General features: G+C 45.8%; 1 protein-coding gene and 1 pseudogene across 1 annotated transcript; both read right to left on the reverse strand.

Annotated features, from left to right (window-relative positions):
• Positions 1-3,281: 3,281 nt before the first annotated feature.
• Positions 3,282-9,637, reverse strand: LOC126234893 (runt-related transcription factor 3-like). Its single transcript, XM_049943634.1, has 2 exons — positions 9,235-9,637; positions 3,282-3,736 (listed from the first exon to the last, which is right to left on the reverse strand). The coding sequence occupies exons 1-2, from the start codon at positions 9,635-9,637 to the stop codon at positions 3,282-3,284; spliced, it is 858 nt and encodes a 285-aa protein (XP_049799591.1).
• Positions 9,638-19,397: 9,760 nt separating this feature from the next.
• LOC126237871 (5S ribosomal RNA) lies at positions 19,398-19,515 on the reverse strand (annotated as a pseudogene).
• Positions 19,516-19,840: the final 325 nt, after the last annotated feature.

Genomic DNA, 19,840 nt, shown 5'->3' on the forward strand with positions numbered 1-19,840 from the left:
AAAAAAATGCTGTAAATTCCCCAACATAATGCCGCTGATGATGGTTACCAAAAACAAGATTATATTGATGACAGTAAAAAAATGTGTAGTTTAGGAATTACATCAAACGATTGACTTAGGCTTGTCAGTTTATTGAGTCTAGACGTTGAAATCCTGCATAAAGTATAAGTAGAAACATAAATAACTATAAATAGAAACATAAATTAAAACGATTTTATACGAAAGTGCCTAATATTGCCAAAAGATTCTGTAAAAATTATATTATTGCAGGGAGACTATTACATTAATAGAAGCATTGAAATAAAATAAATCAAAGACTGCTCAAATACAGGCACAAATATTCTGTTCTCAGACAAACAGTCATTTTTATCACAGTTTTACACGTTTCGTGCTCTATTTCATTCCCCATTTTGAAGGTAAGATAAATGTTCGTGAAGGAGAGTAAAGAAAGAAGTTGGATTTAGGACGAAATATAAAAAGCGCAAATGACGAAGAAAGGAATCGAGATACTTGCTAATCAATAAAGTTGGAGGGGCACAGTGTAAGAAACGGAAATTTCTGGAAATGGCGCGGAAGCCTTTGATATAAGGTGCTACCAAACGACGTTAATGAATTAAGCGAACAGACGTAGTGCGAAATTGAGTGGTACTATACACAATATGTGCGGAAAGATTCCTGCAGAAACTTTCGAAGAAGAACTGACAGCTTTGTTACTGTAAGGAGCGATAGAGAAGAAAATTGTATTTACAGCAAAGATTAGAATGACGGAAGGAATAGGATCATAGGATTAGACCGAAAGGACTGCTTCAATCTAGGAAGAGCAGATGAGTTAAAGAGAAATGAAAATACTAATGGAGGATAATGGAGGAAGAAATGGACATCAAAAGTGAAGCAGAAGATGGCTGGGAATGAGATAATTTATAAATTAACTGGCTAGCATTCGCAACTTTGACAAACAATGTAGAGGCAACAGAAAAAAAGAATAACTAAACAAAAATCAGAAATAAGCGCAACTATAAATCTTCTTCCAAAAGACGTAGGTAATGACAAACGAGATTTAACCATCAAAATGGAGCACAAGCTATGGAAATAACACAGGAACAAAGAATTTTAATTATCTAGGAGCACCCAACGAGCTTAATGGAGGGGAAAGAAGCCAAGAGAGCAGTATTAAGAAAGAATTTTCTAAAAAGGAATCATTTATAAATCCAAGGAAATCATCATTACAAGGCAGTAATTCCTCCAGAATTTACATACACACCAGAAACGCTTTTAGGATCAATAGCAGAGACTGAAGAAATCAGGAATAAAGAAATACAATGTGTGAGTAAGATATTAGGAAACAGAACAACAGTAACGACGTATAAGGCAAGTATACAATCATGTAACAAAAATTATAGAGAAAGTAGGAAAAGGAGGCTATGCCTCCAACGAAATATACAAAGAATGACTCCCAGCACACCGACAAGAAAGGTCGCAGAGCGTTCTGAAAAATTAGAAGACAATCCCAGCTGACTTCGGAAAGTACATGAATATCTACAGGAAATCGACATAAATAAGAAAGAAAAATTGAAAACAGAACAAAAATAGGATAAAGTTAATCGCTGGGTAGGTTTTCAAGACAAAGCATTCCAAAAATACGGTGAAGAAATTGGACGGCGGAAGAAAAGAGAGAGAAAAGCGAACAGATGAAGGAGTATTGGAAAAATCCTAAACATAACATGGTATCAAATGGTTCAAATGGCTCTGAGCACTATGGGTTCAAAAATGGCTCTGAGCACTATGGGACTTAACTTCTGAGGTCATCAGTCCCTTAGAACTTAGAACTACTTAAACCTAACTAACCTAAGGACATCACACACATCCATGCCCGAGGCAGGATTCGAACCTGCGACCGTAGCTGTCGCACGGTTTCAGACTGTAGCGCCTAGAACCGTTTGCCACTCCGGCCGGTCAACATGGTATCGTACCGTAAACATGGGCCTTGGCTGGTCTCTAAGGAAGAGCTGCTAAGCTGACGTTGCTTGGCAATACGTCAATAACGCTACCTCTTTGCGGTGCTAAATACTAAACAAAATTTAACAAAAGGGAATATCTCATCAGATATAACTTCGGACGTCTCTTCGCATTCCATACTGTAATGACACATTTATTTCTCCCGTCCTATTAAAATAAATTAAAGATGCTGGGCACTTGGATTCCGTGCTTTGGGCTTTCTCTGCAGAGTAGGTACCGCGAACGGCTAGAACTGCTATTGGCAAATCAAAAGATTAAAGTAAATCACCTCCCCGAAGTACAGACCATTGGCGCAAGCAACAAGGACACCTAACATTCCTACCAGCGGGTGGCTAGCAAAGGCTGAACGCCATATACTGTTTCAGCAAATCACGGTACTGAAAAGCATTTAGAAGAGAGAAACAGTAGACTAGATTAGGGTCAAGTCTGACGGAGAGAAGGAAATGAAAATTTAATGTGACCAAATATTAAAAAGTAATAGGGAAATTAGACTCGCGGTGGTGGCGACGAGGCGGTGGGGGGGGGGGGGGGGACTTGATGGCTTTCACTTCTCATCTTGGTTTAGCGGACTGAAAACGGCAGCTGGTAAAGGTTCTGAAGCTCGTTTCTGTCCGCAAAACGTAAGCGACGTGTTAAAACTAGCAGCGCATTAGGTATGCTGACATTTGCAACACTGTTTGGATGCGGAAACTCCCCAAACGACCAACGCTGTGTGTCGGACCTGGACTCGAACCTTGGACCACTGCCTTTCTCGGGAAGTAGTCTACCGACTGAACTGTCCTGGCACGATTCATGACCTACCCTCACAGCTATACTTCCATTAAGACATCACCCCCCCCCCCCCATCCCCATCTTGCAAACTTCACACAAGTTCATCCGTATACCAAGCAGGACTTGCACCGCTAGAAGAAAGGATAATGAGGGGTCACGGCTAAGTCACAGCGCGGGGGACTGTTTCCAGAATTAATATGCTAATGCTGTTGTAAAGGCGTTATTAATGTTGATGTAATGAACTTCAACGTACGTAATCACGTGTTTTATTGGAGCGCTCGTACTGCTGGAGACCCGGTCTTAGGACGTATCGTCGTATTTTCAGTTTCAGTCAACTTCCTGTCGTTGCGTGCTGGTCTTCGCGCACAGGCGACAACGTCGATACAAGCAAATGTACTAAGCCTTTTGTCATCATAGCCACGTTATTTTGCCGTTGCTAGATTTGATCTCTAAGACAACCAATACATATGCCTCCTGCGGAACTGAATTACTAATTACTTTAAAAAACAGTCGTCTTTGACACGTCTTATAGGAATCTTGTTACAACAGACGCGCACGACCTTGAAGCGTCGTGGCACACTCGGACGCCTAGGCGAGGCGTTTGCTGAAGAACCGCCGCGCGGCCTCAGGCGGTCGAAGGGTCGGAGCGTCCCGCACGCCCCCCTAACTAAGCGAGCAGAGGGCGGCGGCGTCTGAGGCGGCATGCGGATCACGATCGCGCCCCGCCGTAGCAAGTGTTGCATCCGACGCGGCTGCGGCGCCACAGACAGCGCACCCTCAGGCACTGGCGGGCAGTCAAACTCAGCGTCCCGGCTCGCAGCGGCCGAGGTCAACACAGGCGGGGCCGCCCATGTCTGCTGCTGTGTTTCACTCGTCGAAATCGTCGAAAAGCAAATTACTCTTTTCAGGAAGTACGACGTTATAATACGGTACTGGAATTCAAGTCCGCCTATTATGCACACGACTGTAACTTTTATTGCCCAAACACGTTTCGACACCTTTGTGTCATCATCAGTTCGTAATTTTATTCAGTTCCTACATTCTAGAGTGTTAGATTCTGCAGAACTTTCTTTACATTATTGTACAGCTTGCCATATTTACGTGTTACCTTCACCTGTTTCGGTCTTCATAAAAGCACACGTTTATGCTGAGGAGCTTAAGCATGGTGTTTTATGTAGCTGAAAAAAGTGATCAAGACAGACACAAACACAAAGAACTACGGAAGCTGTACAACCATGGGAAAGTTCTATAGAACCTTGTATTCTCGAAAACCGAAACTGCATAAAAGCACCCACTGATGATGGCACTAAGTTGCCGAAACATGTTTGGGCACTAAGGAGAACTGTCGTCTGCGTAATAGGCGGGCCTGAATTCTCGTAATTTAGTCTGCAAATACGGCTGCTATTATAAACCCAAAACCAAGTTCGTGATTGGAATAAAACAATTTTTATTTACTGGCAGTCATTTTTGAACACCTACAACATCACAATACACAATATATCATCTTCAGATAGGCGTGCGTCACAGTAGTCGTTGTTTGTTGCTAACTTCATATTTCCGCTCAACATCTACAACTCCATATATGCTCTGCAAAGCGCTATGAAGTGCATGGCAGAGGTTACAGTCTACTTCTGCTTCTATAAGCCGACAGTGTTGTGATCAGACTTAGGATATTTTGACAAATTACTCATAGAAACGTTAGTGAAGATAACCTTCTTTGGGAAGATCGCTAATAATCTTTATTATCGATAGCCGGTTTCGGTAATCAAAGTTACCATTTCCAGACCTGGAAAGCAGCTACACAGTGTGACTATATACAAACCGGTTCTAATATACAATATCAGATGCAATATAAAAGACAACAACAAGAAAAACAATATTCCTCGACGGACAGGTTATTGCATGTGTCTTAAAATAGCAGTAAAAGTACTCTTTCTCATAAACTGAAAGAAACGTAAGAGACTGGAAACTGATGCATCGGCATCGACATCAAGCATCTACCAGCTCTGGTTTTCATCATTGCCAAGAGGCTGTTCCGTGAGTCAGACAAACTAGTAACAAATCGTGCAAGACTTCTTTGAACATGTTCGGTATTCCCAGTGAGACACACACTTGACCAGTACTATAAGATGGGGACGCACAGGTGATTTATGAATGGTCATCTAAGTGGTTAGGACTACTTTAGATGCGTACTGATTGGAAGATTATACTCTTTTTCGTTGTGTGTAGACAATGAACGCCGTTGGCAAAATCTTCTACGTAATCGGAGTGGCTGTTGGTGACCTCCACAACAATGTTCGGATATGGGCTGGAGTCAGCACAGCCGTTATTCGACGCAGTCTCTGATGCAAAAAACGTCATTGTTAGAGAGTAAAAAAGCAAGGGATTTACGAGAACTAAATGTCAAGAGCAACTAACTGAATACCGGACTATGTGTGATGCAGAAAATTAGACAAGTTAGCCCACCACAACCAAATACTTTGACTAAAACTCACACGTATATTTAAAAATAAATAAATATAAAAAGTAAAAAAACGCAATACCTGTATCGTATGAACGATAAATGTAACAAATGTGTTGTATCTATTACCATAATATTTTCAGAAAAAAACCATTGTTATGGCGTAAGTGAGTCAGTAGACTTAACAGGAGTAAAAATAAAAGTTCAAATGCGACCATGTGAGTTTGTAACCATCAGAATCTAGTTTGCTAATACTCATTGGAAAAGCACTAGACGAATTACAAATCATACTTAATGATTTCCTAATTATGGATCTTAGTAACACACAGTAACTGGTTGCGACTGCATCATATTGTCAATTGCGATAACGAACAAACGGAGAACTGGAGAATATTGTTAAGGGATTTGAAAGAAACGGTTAAAAATTGTGTCATATAATACACAGATATACTTTTTTGTTTTAATAAAGACTATAGATTTCGGTCATGAAGCTTTCCATCATCGAGTCAAAGAAAAGTATTCAGCTGTGAACTGCACAACTGCAATACCCAATGAAACCCTTAAAATATTCCATTCTTAATCTAACTGCCCATGTGTAACAGCCATCAAATACGCTTGTGTCAGCCCTATTGTCTCACCCTGTAGTTCACAATATTTCTGATCTGAAGAAACTATCAAATTATGTCTGAAACGAACAAACAAGAATGAGATCCCAAAAAAAATACAATGTGTAAATATTATTTACAAATGCTGCCACGATAATTGAAAAGAGGCTACTTTAGGGTCAGGAAAGATGAAAATATAAGTAATTAATGTCATTTGAGAGCTAGAGATATCTGAAAGAAAGAATATAAAATGTTGCTGTACTACACACCTGCACAACACATAACACGATGAATGTCAAACGATTTCTGCAATCGACTTATGGTGAACACTCTCATTTGTCTGGGACCCGTCTTCTTCCAAGGCGTACACAGTCTGAGATAAAATACAAATTCTACCGAAACACCGTAAACAAATGTTCCAGTGGAAGTTGAATTCTTTTGAGACACAAAACACTAAGTCTGTCAATTAATGAATCTAACTTAGAACTATAAATCTATGGAAATATTACGAAAGAACGTCCGTTATGCAACTGGTATATGTAGCGCCACTCTTCACAAGTCTAGCTAGTAGCTCAGTATGCCATTTTACCAACGAAAAGTTTAGAAATATTTTGATGATAGGTTCTTGTGATGCAAGATATAAGCAGGTTACAAGATGTAAGACTTAGATGGAAAGTAATATTAAATATAAACCTATTATAGAAATACTGGGGCGTGTACTTGAGTTATGTTGGTCTGTTTTAGGCTAAGAAACAGTGACATTTTCAGATAGTTGTTCCACGTGATAAAAATATGAGCCACCCGCAAGCCACAAAGGGGCAATCTTTCCTGGCACTAACGTTTCTTGGAATGCATGACACGCACATTGCTAGACTACTAACATGCCTTGTTGAAATATAACGTACGTATATCAGAAAGTCATGATAACTGTCAGGATACAAGACACAACACAAACATCTGCCCCCAATGGCACTAAAATCGGTCAGTTATGCTACGCGTACAGTGACGACAGACCATTTCAAATTAGAAGCTAGCGAAAAAGAGCCCTTTCGTGATTATCAAACACTGTCAATACGGCGAAACGTTATAGTCTATAGGTAGCTGGAAGAAACGTGCGTAACAGTACCACAAAATTATTTTAGGCTACGGACGTCAGTTTGTTCTGAAAAATAACGAAAATCATGCCGAGTAAAGATATTTTTCAGACCATAACGCTTGACCATTTGACAGTGATTAACCAGTTACGGTTTTCCTCGTGTTTTACAAAGGGCTTTAGGTACAAGCAATTAAAATTTCGTGCTGTCAGTGTGGCAGCATTGAATACATACATGATGGCAGCGTTGATATTCTTGTAAACCTGATTTCGAAAAGCTTAATCAAGAGATTAATACGTTTCTGTCCAGTAAGTACCGTTTCTACAACCGTCCACAGTAAGCCTGCAGGAAAGACATGCGCTTTCGAGATAATTCTGGACGAAACAGGAAGCAGTCCTGGTTTATCCTCCTGAAATGTTTATTTGTCCATTAGCCAGCTTTCAAGCCTACGTAGGTACTACGTCATACGGTGAGAGCTACACTACGTGACATCGTAAACAATCCCCTATCGTCGCAGACGTTGTCAAACCAGTAGCCAAAATGGGTCTCTGTTAAATAAGGTGTGTTGTTAATATAATTACGAACCATTTTGGATCACAATCGTTATTGCTAATTCGTGTCCAAGTAGAAAAACAGGTGTGAAATTTAGAGTTTTCTATTTGTTGAGGACTCCCAGTATTGTTACCTGCTCTTTTTTGCACATAATTAACAATAATGATTTTATTATATAAAGGAAGAACCTCCACCTTCAGTAAGAAATTACAGTTTTTATAAAAACAGACGATGAAGGACAGCCTTCAGATTTGTTATCTTTGTGTATGTTGCAGCTTCCACTGCTCCGGTTTGACGCCAGTTTAACAGACCAGAAGTAGCAACAACTCACGTTATGAAAACGCATATTTTTCACGTTACATTGGGTTTTCTTTCCCACAGAATTATAATTCAAAAATTTCTGTAATTATTGTCGTAACATATTCCTCTGATTTCATCAGCACTTCCAAATTTTTCTGTGATCTGTCTGTTGTTTACAGTATAATCTACTGTAAGTCATCGTCCAACACTTGAAAACCGATAACTGATAAGTATTTAAAAGAAAAAATTATGGATGATTGCTGCCTCGTATACACGGCGAATCAGTAATCCATAGATAAAGTTTCGGAATTATTCAAAGTTTTTTTTTTATATATATATATTGCCGTAAGGGTTCTTGGTCTCCACTTTGCAGATGTCGACGGTATGAACAGTGTCTTTTTAGAAACAAACTTGTTCCATTCACTCACAGTACATGCTGCTTGCAAACTGTAATACCTATGTTACTCTTATCCTTCAAGTTGGTTTTCAGTACTTCTCGTTTCTGTCTCGGTTTTTTTTTTTTTTTTTTTTTTTTTTTTTTTTTTTTTTTTTTTTTGGCCGTGTCAATTGTACGTTGACAGTGACAGACAGGGTTACCAGTACCTTTATCGCTGAAGAGATGGTCGAAATGCACCTCATGTATGGGTTCGGTGTTTGCAATGGAAAGGCGGAAGAAGGACGCTACCCTGAGGTGTTCCAGCAATGATGACAACGACAGTACTTCTGCTTCTGAGGGTAGCTGAGAGTCATGTTTCGTGTTGTCCGTTTTGGTGAATGCATATTATAGGATTTTTCACTGTCCTAAAAGTATTGTCATAGAAGCGAAGACAGCTTGGGATAACAAACCGAGTAAATCATAACTGCCTTTCACACGTATACTAGAAGTACAAATTTTTTAAGTACTTTGTGTCTCCTGGCCTAATAGGTATTAGTTTTGCGTCTGAGGATGTGGGAAGATTATAGCAAAACGTTTGTAAACAGTAAATATGTGAAATTCAAATGCAGTCGTCTCGAGTAAAGTACACAACAAAGACGTGTAGGATTGCAGTCATTTCGTCACTTTTGGTTTCCAAGGAGCAATGCACCTAAACTAAACAACTGAACTGTCACCTGATGATGGAGCAACATTTACGAAAAGCATCGTAAATTTTTTGAAAGAAAAAAAGATAAAATTTAGTGACTGGTTATTTATATTTACACCCTAATTAGAGTATAAGACTGCACTAGCCACTAGGGACTACCAGTTACCGAAACCAAAATATTCAGCAAATATGTAGAGCGATCTCATAAATTTCATCAGAGGGGTGGACATTACAGCTGTATTGGAGTACAGTGGTCACGGTTGAGTTAGAACCAGTCAGTAACGACCGACAGGTACAGTGTAAAGTTCTGTCGGCTGTGGTCAGGTGACGTAAGAGACAAGGAGGCGACTCACCCCTGCCGCTGCGGCCGACGAAGCGCAGGTCGTTGAACTTGGCCACCTGGTTCTTCATGACGGCGGTGCAGTTGCGCAGCTCGGCGCAGTAGTTCTCGTCGTTGCCGGCGCGCACCGTCACCAGGGTGCCGTCCAGGACGTCGCCGAGCGCCACCACCTTGAAGGCGACGGGCAGCGTCTTGTTGGAGCGCCAGTGCGGCGGCAGCACGGTGCACACCAGGTGCGGGCTCCCCGTGCGCACCAGTTCCCCCGGGTGCTCGGCCAGCAGCCCGTCCAGCGTCCGCTCGGCCAACACGTCCGCCGTCAGGCCCCCGAACGCGCCGCCGCCCCCGCCGCCTCCACCACCGCCGCCGCCGCCGCCTCCGTCGACGTTGGCGCCGCTCATGTCGGACGACAGGTGCATAGCGCCGCCGGCCGCGAGTCTTTCCGAAAGTCCGCAGACCACACCGGCAGCAGGCTGTCGCCCGTCGCTGTCACATGTTCCGCGGCGGACCCGCAATCGCGGCGTCGGAGGTCGAAAGCGCGGCAGAGCAGAGAGGCGGCACCCTTTCGCAAACTCGGTCGCCTCTGTTTGAACGGGACCGTCCTTTTTTTTCTCCTCGGCGATTTTCACGCGGTTTCCCCGCTACACCTCCGCAATCGAATTCGTCTCCGTCGGGTGCACATCTCAAAAGGCAGCGGGGAGCAGAGGGGGAATAAAAAGAAAGGAACCACTAGATCACAGAGGAACACAAACAAAGAATTTGCGTTTTTCTTTTTGCTCTCGACCTCACGTTCCCTTTGCCGAACCGTCGCTTCTTGCCACCGCAAAGCAATCACTTTCTCAGCCCCTTCTCCGTTTGACGCCCACGCTCTCGGGGAAGACACAGTGTCGGGGGCAGCAGCCGCGAGGCGTCCACAGAGAGCCAGCAGGGGGAAAGAGTTGGCCGGCTGCAGCGGCGCCGCACCGCACCACGGCCGCTAGCGCGCGGTAAAACACTGATGAAAGCGAGCTCTCACACGCCGCCGCATCCACCGCCGCCCCCTCCTGGCGCGGCACGCGCTCCGGCCACCAAAAAAAGCAAAGAGACGGGGCGAGCCGCGCTCGCTGGTGGAGCACCGCCGGCGCACGGATTGTTTTCTGCGGGAGGGCGGGCACCGGTGGTGCACCTCTTTTTTCCCCTCCTCCTACTCCTCCTCCTCCGCTGCCTCTCTCTCCCCCTTTTTTCCCACGCCGGTCTGCGTTTTTCCGGTGACACCCGAGTACGCCGCGTCCCGGCTTGCGGTGACTTTTCGTGGCGGGAGTCCGTCACACCGCATTCGCCAATTAGACCGCGGCGCGCGGCCGGCTGGGCCCGCCCCTCCGCGCCCCCCCTCCCCGCCCTGCCCCTCTCCCGCAGCCGCTGGCCGTCGGCGCGCTGGCCCGTGACGTCACGCCCCCTCCCCGGCGCCGCTGCCGCCCCCCCGCCGGCCACAGTGGCCAGGTGGGGAACCCCCGACGCGCGCCACGCCGCGCGGCCACTCGCCGACCGCCGACCCGCCGACCGCTCTTCCGCACTAACGCGGGGAAAACTGCCGCGGCTCCGCGCCTCCACAGTCTCCCAGCGAGACGGCGTCTCCCGATGCTTGAAAAACACGAGCGTACGCGTGTTCTCGACCCGTCAATCGGACGGCCGCGCTTCCCTTACACTATAGTCGCGGCGGTGGTACGACACCTGCTGAGCGATTTGCGTCGTCTACCGCCGACTGTGCCCCGGCAGCGGGCGCGTCGCTTGCTTCTTTTTCCGGCAGCAACACGAGAGCGACTGCTAAAAAGTCGCGGCAGCCTACTTCTTGAGGCGGGCGTGCGGCGGCGTGCGGCGGCGGCAGTGGTGGAGAAGGAGAAGGAAGTAAAGTGGGGAATATGGGGCACCGCGGGGGTGAAGCGGGGCGAGAGAAGAGGACGACGACCCCCTCCTCCCCCTCGCCAGCCCTCTTCCTCCCCCCATCCCCTGCTCCCCCCTCGGCGGGAGTCCTGCCGCGCTTGGGTTTTGTGGGCGGAGTTGAGTTGTCGGCGCTCGCCTTAAGACGGCAGCCGCCGCCGCCTCGGAGGAAGAGGGTGGGGCGACCGCCGCCGCTACCGCCACTGCCACTGCGACCGAGGAAACGAAAGAACGGAGTAGGGAAGGGCAAAAAAGAAAAAGGGGACACCCCCGCCCGCCGCCTCCGGGTGCGCGGCGGAGTGGTGGTGGCGGCGGCGGCGGCGGCTTCGGTGGGGCTGAGCGGTGCGGCGAAGGGCGAGGGAAGGATTTTTGTTACGCTGCGCATGTCACGCCCGTCCCCTCCCTGGCGCCCGGCCGCGTCTTGGCGCTCCTTCTTCTCCTTCTTCCCTTTCTTGAAGACGCTTCTCCGCCGCCGCCGCGTCTCCCCGTCTTTCGAGACGGCCGCCTTTTTCGGGCCTCGGCCCCCAGTCCTGCGGCGGCCACCTCCGCCCCCTGCCTACCCCTTTCCGCCTCTCGGCTGGCAGACTGTTCCCGCACACCACCAGACGGCCCGGCCGCCTCGGTTACTCCCCAGCCCAGCGTGCAACCTTTCGACGCCCTTTCTTGGTCTTGAGGTTACCCTTCCGAAGCTGCAGTGCCCTGTGTGCAAAATCGCTTCGTCATTTCCAGTTTCTGCTTATGATACTTCACCAAGCCCAAAGTAGTTTGCTTTAATCTGATTGCAGCTACTGCTTCACTACTGAAGGCACAACCTTCTAGGTTGTTAGACCGCGTCATGTTCATATTTCTGTTTCAAGATTCGAAGTTTCCAGTCTTCTTTCAGGACTCTTCCGATTGTCACAGTTGAATGAATATTCAGCTAACAGACGATATCGGAAGAGTCGAACAGAAGATCTAAGCAGAGGAGTCGAAACACTTTTGGAGATATCTGAAGGGAAAGAAGATGCGGCCTGATAATTTAGGAAAACGATCAACAATTTCTTTCCCCTAAAGAGCTAATAATGACATTGTGCGGAGGCACTTTAGGCCGCACAGATTATTAATCGGTGACCTTCACAAACTTGTATGTTATGAGCTCCCAATATATAGAGGGGTCCAAAAATATGTATCCACTGTTTAAAAGTCCATAACTGGCGAACTAATTGACGGAGTTGTCTCATCTTTGGTAGTGTAATAGTTTGTAGTTCCGGCAATCGCTACACGAGCATTGTTTTGTTTTGTCAGATGACAGTCGCCAGATAGTCAGTGTTTTGTTCTTAGTTGCACCTAGTTACTCGAGTAAACATGGCTGGCGCAAGGCATACATTCGATAAAGGAAGTCACTTTTGAAGTGGTATTTTAAGTACGAAAACATTAATGCGGTTCAACGGCAATGACTAAATGAGTGCCAAACAGAGCCACCGACATGTTTAACGATTCGTCGAATTGGAGACAAATTTGAAGCCGAAGGTTGTGTTAAAGATGCGCACAAACAACAATCTGGACGACCTGTAACTGTAACAAGTCCAGCTAACTCCAGTGGTGTGTTACAACAATTCATTCGCTCACCACAGAAGTCTGTGAGACAGTGTGCCCGCGAAACTGCAGTGAGTCGCTCAAGTGTTCGGCGAATTTTGAAGACAGCAAAGTAGTAGTGCTACATCCCACGATTGCTACACGCAATGAACGAGGACGACCCATATCGTAGAATGGAGTACTGCGAGTGGTTTATTAACATGGTGCGGAACGATGAAGAGTTTCCAGAGATGACTGTGTGGTCTGATGAGGCACAGTTCAAACTCAATGGTACAGTAAATAGCCAAAATTGCATCTACTGGGCCGCCGAAAATCCGAACGTCCATGTAGACAAACCCGTGAATTTGCCAGGAGTAAATGTGTGGTGTAGGTTGTTTTACTGGGGCTTGATCGGGCCATTCTTCTTTGACGGCACAGTTACCGGTAAGGTGTACCTTCATTAGCTTCAGACATCCATTTTACCTGCCATCCGAGACTTGTATGGAGACGGAAGAGATTACTTTCAACAAGATGGTGCCCCAGCCCACTACCAAAATCGTGTTATGGCGTATCTCGACGACAATCTACCAGGAAGATGGATAGGCTGTAGAGGTGCTGTGGAATATCCACCACGTTCCCCAGACCTAACTCCTCTGGACTTTTACCTGTGGGGAACACTAAAGGACGTCGTTTGTCGACAAAAGCCACGCACATTGGATGAACTTCGAGAATCCTTCGTACATTCATGTGCAAATATTCAACTGAACACGTTGCAGTCATTAGTTCGTGCTGCAGTACGGCGGCATCGTTTGTGTGTGGATGTTAATGGTGACCATTTCGAACACCTACAGCGATATCTTTAAGCTGGACTTTAAGCTACACTTTCACCAAAAATGAGACAATTCCGTCAATTAGTTTGCAAGTTATTGACTTTCAAAAAATGGATACATTTTTTGGACCCCTCTGTAGTAACTATAGTACATGTGTAGCAGCAACAACACTATGAGCTGGCCGTATTAGTTTTATTTAATTGCAATGGTTTGTGGGATACAATAGAGCATCTTCAGCCCCTCTGCAACACAGGGTGACAACGCTTTCAGCGGTCTCCATCATTACATCTCTAATAAAAGGAGCTGAAATCACCAGTGTCCGCGGATATTCTTCGTTTGTGGTTCTTTGGTTAAGCCATAAATGAAAAGTTCCACGGATGCCGGTGGTTTCTGCTTAGATACGTGGTAATGATGCTCACTGAAAGCATCATCACCCTACGTTGCAATAGTGCTTGGAGATGGTGTATTGTATCCCAGAAAGCGATTGCAATTAAAAAGAACTAATGAAAACAGCTGATAGTGTTATTGTTGCTGCACATAAATGAGCTGCTGTCCCATTATCCATCAGAAGATGGTTGTACGGAAATTGGTTATAGTAATGGCGATAAGTTGGACGCTGGCCCCTGATTGCTAAACGTTGGCACTATCGCGTGGACTGTGGAGTTTGTTGTGATACAAATCAAATGGCTCTAAGCACTATGGGACTTAACATCTGTGGTCATTAGTCCCCTAGAACTTAGAACTACTTAAACCTAACTAACCTAAGGACATCACACACATCCATGCCCGAGGCAGGATTCGAACCTGCGACCGTAGCAGTCCCGCGGTTCCGGACTCAGCGCCTAGAACCGCGAGACCACCGCGGCCGGCTGTTGTGATACAATAGTTGCGCCGTGAAGCGATGTCGGTTTCACGGTGTGTGCGTAAGTTTTTGATTTATAACAGTAAAAATGGTTCAAATGGCTCTGAGCGCTATGGGACTTAACATCTGTGGTCATCAGTCCCCTAGAACTTAGAACTACTTAAACCTAACTAACCTAAGGACATCACACACATCCATGCCCGAGGCAGGATTCGAACCTGCGACCGTAGCAGTCGCGCGGTTCCGGACTGAGCGCCTAGAACCGTGAGACCACCGCGGACGGCTATAACAGTATTTGTACTATTTGTACTTACATTTAAATGCGCTACTGAATATGCGACAATTTCACAAAAGTTTGATAAATGTTTTAAATGCCAGTTTTCTCCTGCTCACTGCATCGCAATACACCAGCCTTAATTAATTCAATGTTTCTTGTTACAAACAAGAACCGCATTTGAAGATGACCGTAATGCGCATTCACGAATTTACTCTTGTGTCGAAATGTATACCATAGCAGCTTATCGATAGAATTCGCGCACGCCCGTGCTTTATCAGTACTGGAAGACAAATAAGAAGATGTTCCACCTCTCATCCCCGCAGTGACCGCGTTAGTTCCTTCCTCTGAGTCTGAGATAAGCTGTCAGATTTATTTATATCAGGGCCGAATCCACGATCGTCAACTGTAATTAACCACATTTGTAAATATTATCGTCTCTAAATATTTTTGTCTGTCACTAAGTTCGAAGACTACACTCCTAAGAAGCTCTTAACAACAGTTGACGTGTTTGGATTATGAGCTGTTGTCAGGTCTTCGAAGGAAGCACTTGAATAACGAAATCACGGTATCCTGATACTGATGGCTCCGGTATACCAACATCGATACATCTGAATGTCTATGAACGAAGTGCTTATACAGCCTGAAGATGACAAATTGAAATGTTGAAATTGGTTGCCCAAATAAAATAAAATAACTTCTCAAAAAGTACGACTATTCGGCGATTTTTCTTGGTAAAAATTAAATTAGATTTGGCTGTCAGCTGCTAGATGCGACGTTATAAAACAGAGCTGAGAACCCCGGGCCGCACGAACTCTTGGTTAGGACTGCATGCTGCCCGCTGACCACATTTTGACGAATACTGATTTAGAAGATTTAACTTTCAGTGACAAAGGTCACGAAAGCCACCTTGCTTCATTACTCTCAGAAAGTTTGCTCGCTTCAGAATAAAAAATAAAACTACTTTTGCATTTTCTTGGTTCCAAGTCTCAATGTTTCAAACTCAGCGCTCCGATCTGAATCAGAGCTAAACGTTATCGACACATATACTGTTGTATTCCTTCTCACACGATTGTTTCGCAAGGCGGCAAGGCGTGTCGTACCACTAACGAAGGGGACACGTAAGTGTCAGAACCCGATTTTCCAGAAACTTCACTCTGAGGAAGAGGGGTCAGAATAAGCGAACACATGTCTCGGCTTATCTGTAGATATGCAACAGTTTCTGAGGCGCTGCAGTCAAGGACTGTGCGGCTGGTCCCGGCGGAGGTTCGAGTCCTCCCTCGGGCATGGGTGTGTGTGTTTGTCCTTAGGATAATTTAGGTTAAGTAGTGTTTAAGCTTAGGGACTGATGACCTTAGTAGTTAAATCCCATAAGATTTCACACACATTTGAACATTTTTTCGTTTCTGAGGAAACAACGATCAACGTTTTCGAGGTACTTCATGTTCTTTTAGCGAGCAAATAGTTCAACAGAAGTGATGGCTAGCTTCGTGGCTCCACACTTTTTGCACCCCTTGTTCGAAAATCTATTATTACTTTTATTTTTGTTTCTTATTTATCTTTTATGTCCTTTCAAGGTTACTACACGAATGTTCATAATGTATACTGAAATAACGTTGTCTTTATTCGTCTGCTAACTGAATGTCTTGAAAAGTTTTTAAAAAAAGGAAAACTTATTTGAAATTGCTTTCGCTGAAATTCCTATAGCGTATCTTGCTTCACAAACAGTTGCAAGCGCCAGTTTTCGGAAGAGTGATCCTTTGCCGCCGCTCGCTGCGAAATAATTTCCAACGTGTTGAATCTTCATCAATGATAACGATGTTTCTTTTCCGAGCGAAATTCATTTGAAGAAATGTTGCTGTGGCATACCTGCCTTCGCGCGATGCTCATGGTGCTGAGTTTTCGCCGGCCGAAGTGGCCGTGCGGTTAAAGGCGCTGCAGTCTGGAACCGCAAGACCGCTACGGTCGCAGGTTCGAATCCTGCCTCGGGCATGGATGTTTGTGCTGTCCTTAGGTTAGTTAGGTTTAACTAGTTCTAAGTTCTAGGGGACTAATGACCTCAGCAGTTGAGTCCCATAGTGCTCAGAGCCATTTTTTTGCTGAGTTTTCCATCTTCAGAATGTTTCTGCTGCGCGGGGTAGCCGAGCGGTCTCAGGGCGCCTTGTGACGGTCGGCGTGGCTGGCGCCAGCGGAGCTTCGAGTCCTCCCTCGGGCATTGGGGGTATGTGTTGTCCTTAGCGTAATTTTTTTTAAGTTAGAGTAATTAGTGTGTAAGCTTAGGGACCGATGACCTCATCAGTTTAAGGCCTTACCACAAATTTCCAGTTTACAGAATGTTTCTAACGGAACGCGCCAGACCTTCCTGAACAATAAACAGGAGACTGAGATATATGAATTAATAATTGATATAAGAATGAAACAATCCCTGAAAATACGTGGACTATTCCGAAAGTAGAGCCCGATCGATTGCGAGATGGAAACCACTATAAAAATCAAACAAGTTTTATTTGCAACATTTAGCTACACCTTCCAGCTACTTCTCTATATTTTCGCCGCTCAGGTTTGGGCGTCTTTCGAAGTGTTGTACAAATTTTCCAATACCATCGTCATAGAAAGACAGCCGCATGTACTTTCCGGCAACTGTCTATGATGGTCTACAGCTTGTTGTCTGTGCAGCCAATTACGGTCTGAATTTTGGGTGATCAAACACTTCCCATCGAAAACGCTGCAGGAGCATCTTCACTGCCTCTGCAGAGTGCGTCCGAGAACCGTCATGAATAAGGAAACGTAAGACAGTTCTGTGGATTGCGTGACATCAGGTGAAATCTCTTGGTGGGAGATTCTGTTTATCTAGGCACCTTTACGCTCTCACTGTGAGCTCATAACAGAAAGAGCGACGTGACGCGATGGACGGACATACTACAGACACGCCCAACACTTCTGTGCAAATCTTCATCGGATTTTCGCTGTGGTTTCCATTTCACGCCCGATCGGACATTACTTTCCGCATAGCCCTCTTACCACATACACATCAGCCAGAACATTATGACCACCGATCTACTGTTGCTATAAACTCGCCCGGGCGATAGCATCGTCACCTGGCGGGGAATAACAGCTAGTCAAACACACAACGTGCATGTGTATCAGCGAGCGTGCTGTCCGTGTGTAGAAAGGGGCAGGCACGCGATTTATCTGAGTTTGACCGAGGACAGTCTATGATGGCCCAGAGGCTCGACACGAGTATTTCGGAAACTACAAGACTTGTCGGGTGTTCGAGGAGTGCTGTGGTGAATGTCTTCAAAGTGTGGCGAAACCAAGGTGAAACAACGCCGAGACGTCGAGGGGTTGGGCGGCCACCCCTCAGTATACTGGTAAAATAGGACAGGCGGCAAACTATGGCGGAACTAACGTTTTACTTTAATGCTGGGCAAAGTACAAAGGCGTACGAACGCACAGTGCACCGAACACTCCGTAACGATGGGCCTCCGCGACCGACGACCCATGCATGTGCCAATGTTAATGGCTCTGAGCACTATGGGACTTAATATCTGAGGTCACCAGTCCCCGAGACTTAGAACTACTTACACCTAACTAACCTAAGGACATCACACACATCCATGACCGAGGCAGGATTCGAACCTGCGACCGTAGCAGCAGCGCTGTTCCGGACTGAAGCGCCGAGAACCGGTCGGCCAAAGCGGCCGGCTTGGACGTTGTTGCAGTGGCAGAGCGTTGCGTGGTCTGACGAATCCCGATATCGTCTTCATCACGCCGATGGGAGGGTGCGAATTCGTCGTGTTCCAGGGGAAGCTCCTTGACACCTGTTCTGTAGGACGGCGACAAACTGGCGGTGGCTCTTTTATGCTCGGGGCAATATTCACGTGGACATCCGTGGGGGGCACCACGACGGTCAAGGACTATCGTACACTGGTTGCAGACCACGTACATCCCTTCACAGCGACCATGTTTCCCGAGAGCAGTGGCATTTTTCAACAACATAACGCGCCATGTCACAGAGTGAGGAATTCGATGAGGTGGTTCAAGGAAAACAGTGGCGTGTTCAAATTGATGTTCGCGTCCCCCACTTCGTCAAATCTGACCAGACCGAGTACATCTGGGACGTGATTAAAGGTGGCGTCAGAGCTCTCCACCTTCGCGGTATTTACGGGAACTAGGTGACTTGCGTGCGCAGATGTGGTGGCATCATCCTACAGCAACCTGCCATGTCACGACGCGTCGCCGTCGTTATCCGTGGCAAAGGCTGACATACTAGCAATTAGGCAGGTGGTCATAATGTACTGGCTGATCAATGCGTATAATCAAGTATATGACACGTATTCTGGAGCACAGCAGCAGTTTTACAATTAATATAACACCCTTGTATCCCATAACTTCGTGTAGTAATCTTCTACGGACAGGGTAGAAAATGAAAAAATAACATACATAAAAAAATAAAGGGTTTCAAACACGAGACGCAAAACTGAGAAACCGCGACGCTAGAAGTTATGCTGCCAGTTCAGCTGAGAGTAACTTAGCTCCTCTCGAACAGGCCATGAAGGCCCAACGATACCGACCGGCCGCCATGTCATCCTCAGACGACAGGCGTCACTGGATGCGGATATCTAAGGGCACTGGTCAGCACACCGCTAACCCCGCCGTGTGGCAGTTTCGGAGACTGGAGCCGCTACTTCTCAATCAAGTAGCTCCTCAATTTGCCTCACAAAGGCTGAGTGCATCCCGCTTGCCAACAGCGCTCGGCAGATCGGATTGTCACCCATCCAAGTGCTAGCCAAGCCCGACAGCGCTTAACTTCGGTGATCTGACGGGAACCGGTGTTACCACTGCGACAAGGCCGTTGGCTCAGCTGAAAGTACCGCGCTACATCGAAAACTTGACGGTCGTTTCCTCACTAACAATCAATTTTGGCTCCTCTTCTACTGAGCGGAGTTTCTGGGAAACCTGGTTATGGCACTTGTCGTGTTGTCCTCGTAACTAGCGAAAGAGAATACCTTACTACAAGATCGGTGGCGAACATCTTCAGCACAAAAAATCGCATGAGTATTTAGCGGTAATACTATGAAACGACAATGCCGTGTGACGATAACAAAAACTGAGTATTTGGAAAGGTGAATGAAAAACTTAGATTTGTTGAAAGACTTCTGGGAAAAAGCAGCTCTTTTATAAG

Source organism: Schistocerca nitens, chromosome 2, assembly GCF_023898315.1.
Source record: "Schistocerca nitens isolate TAMUIC-IGC-003100 chromosome 2, iqSchNite1.1, whole genome shotgun sequence".
Taxonomy (NCBI): Eukaryota; Metazoa; Arthropoda; class Insecta; order Orthoptera; family Acrididae; genus Schistocerca; species Schistocerca nitens.

Bases quoted from the DNA above. Each gene is read 5' to 3' on its own strand.
- LOC126234893 (XM_049943634.1), bottom strand. From the start codon at position 9,637: ATGCACCTGTCGTCCGACATGAGCGGCGCCAACGTCGACGGAGGCGGC. The intron at 3,737-9,234 runs GTGAGTCGCCTC...TGTGCATAATAG, and splicing joins CGTCGGCCGCAGCGGCAGGG to GCGGACTTGAATTCCAGTAC.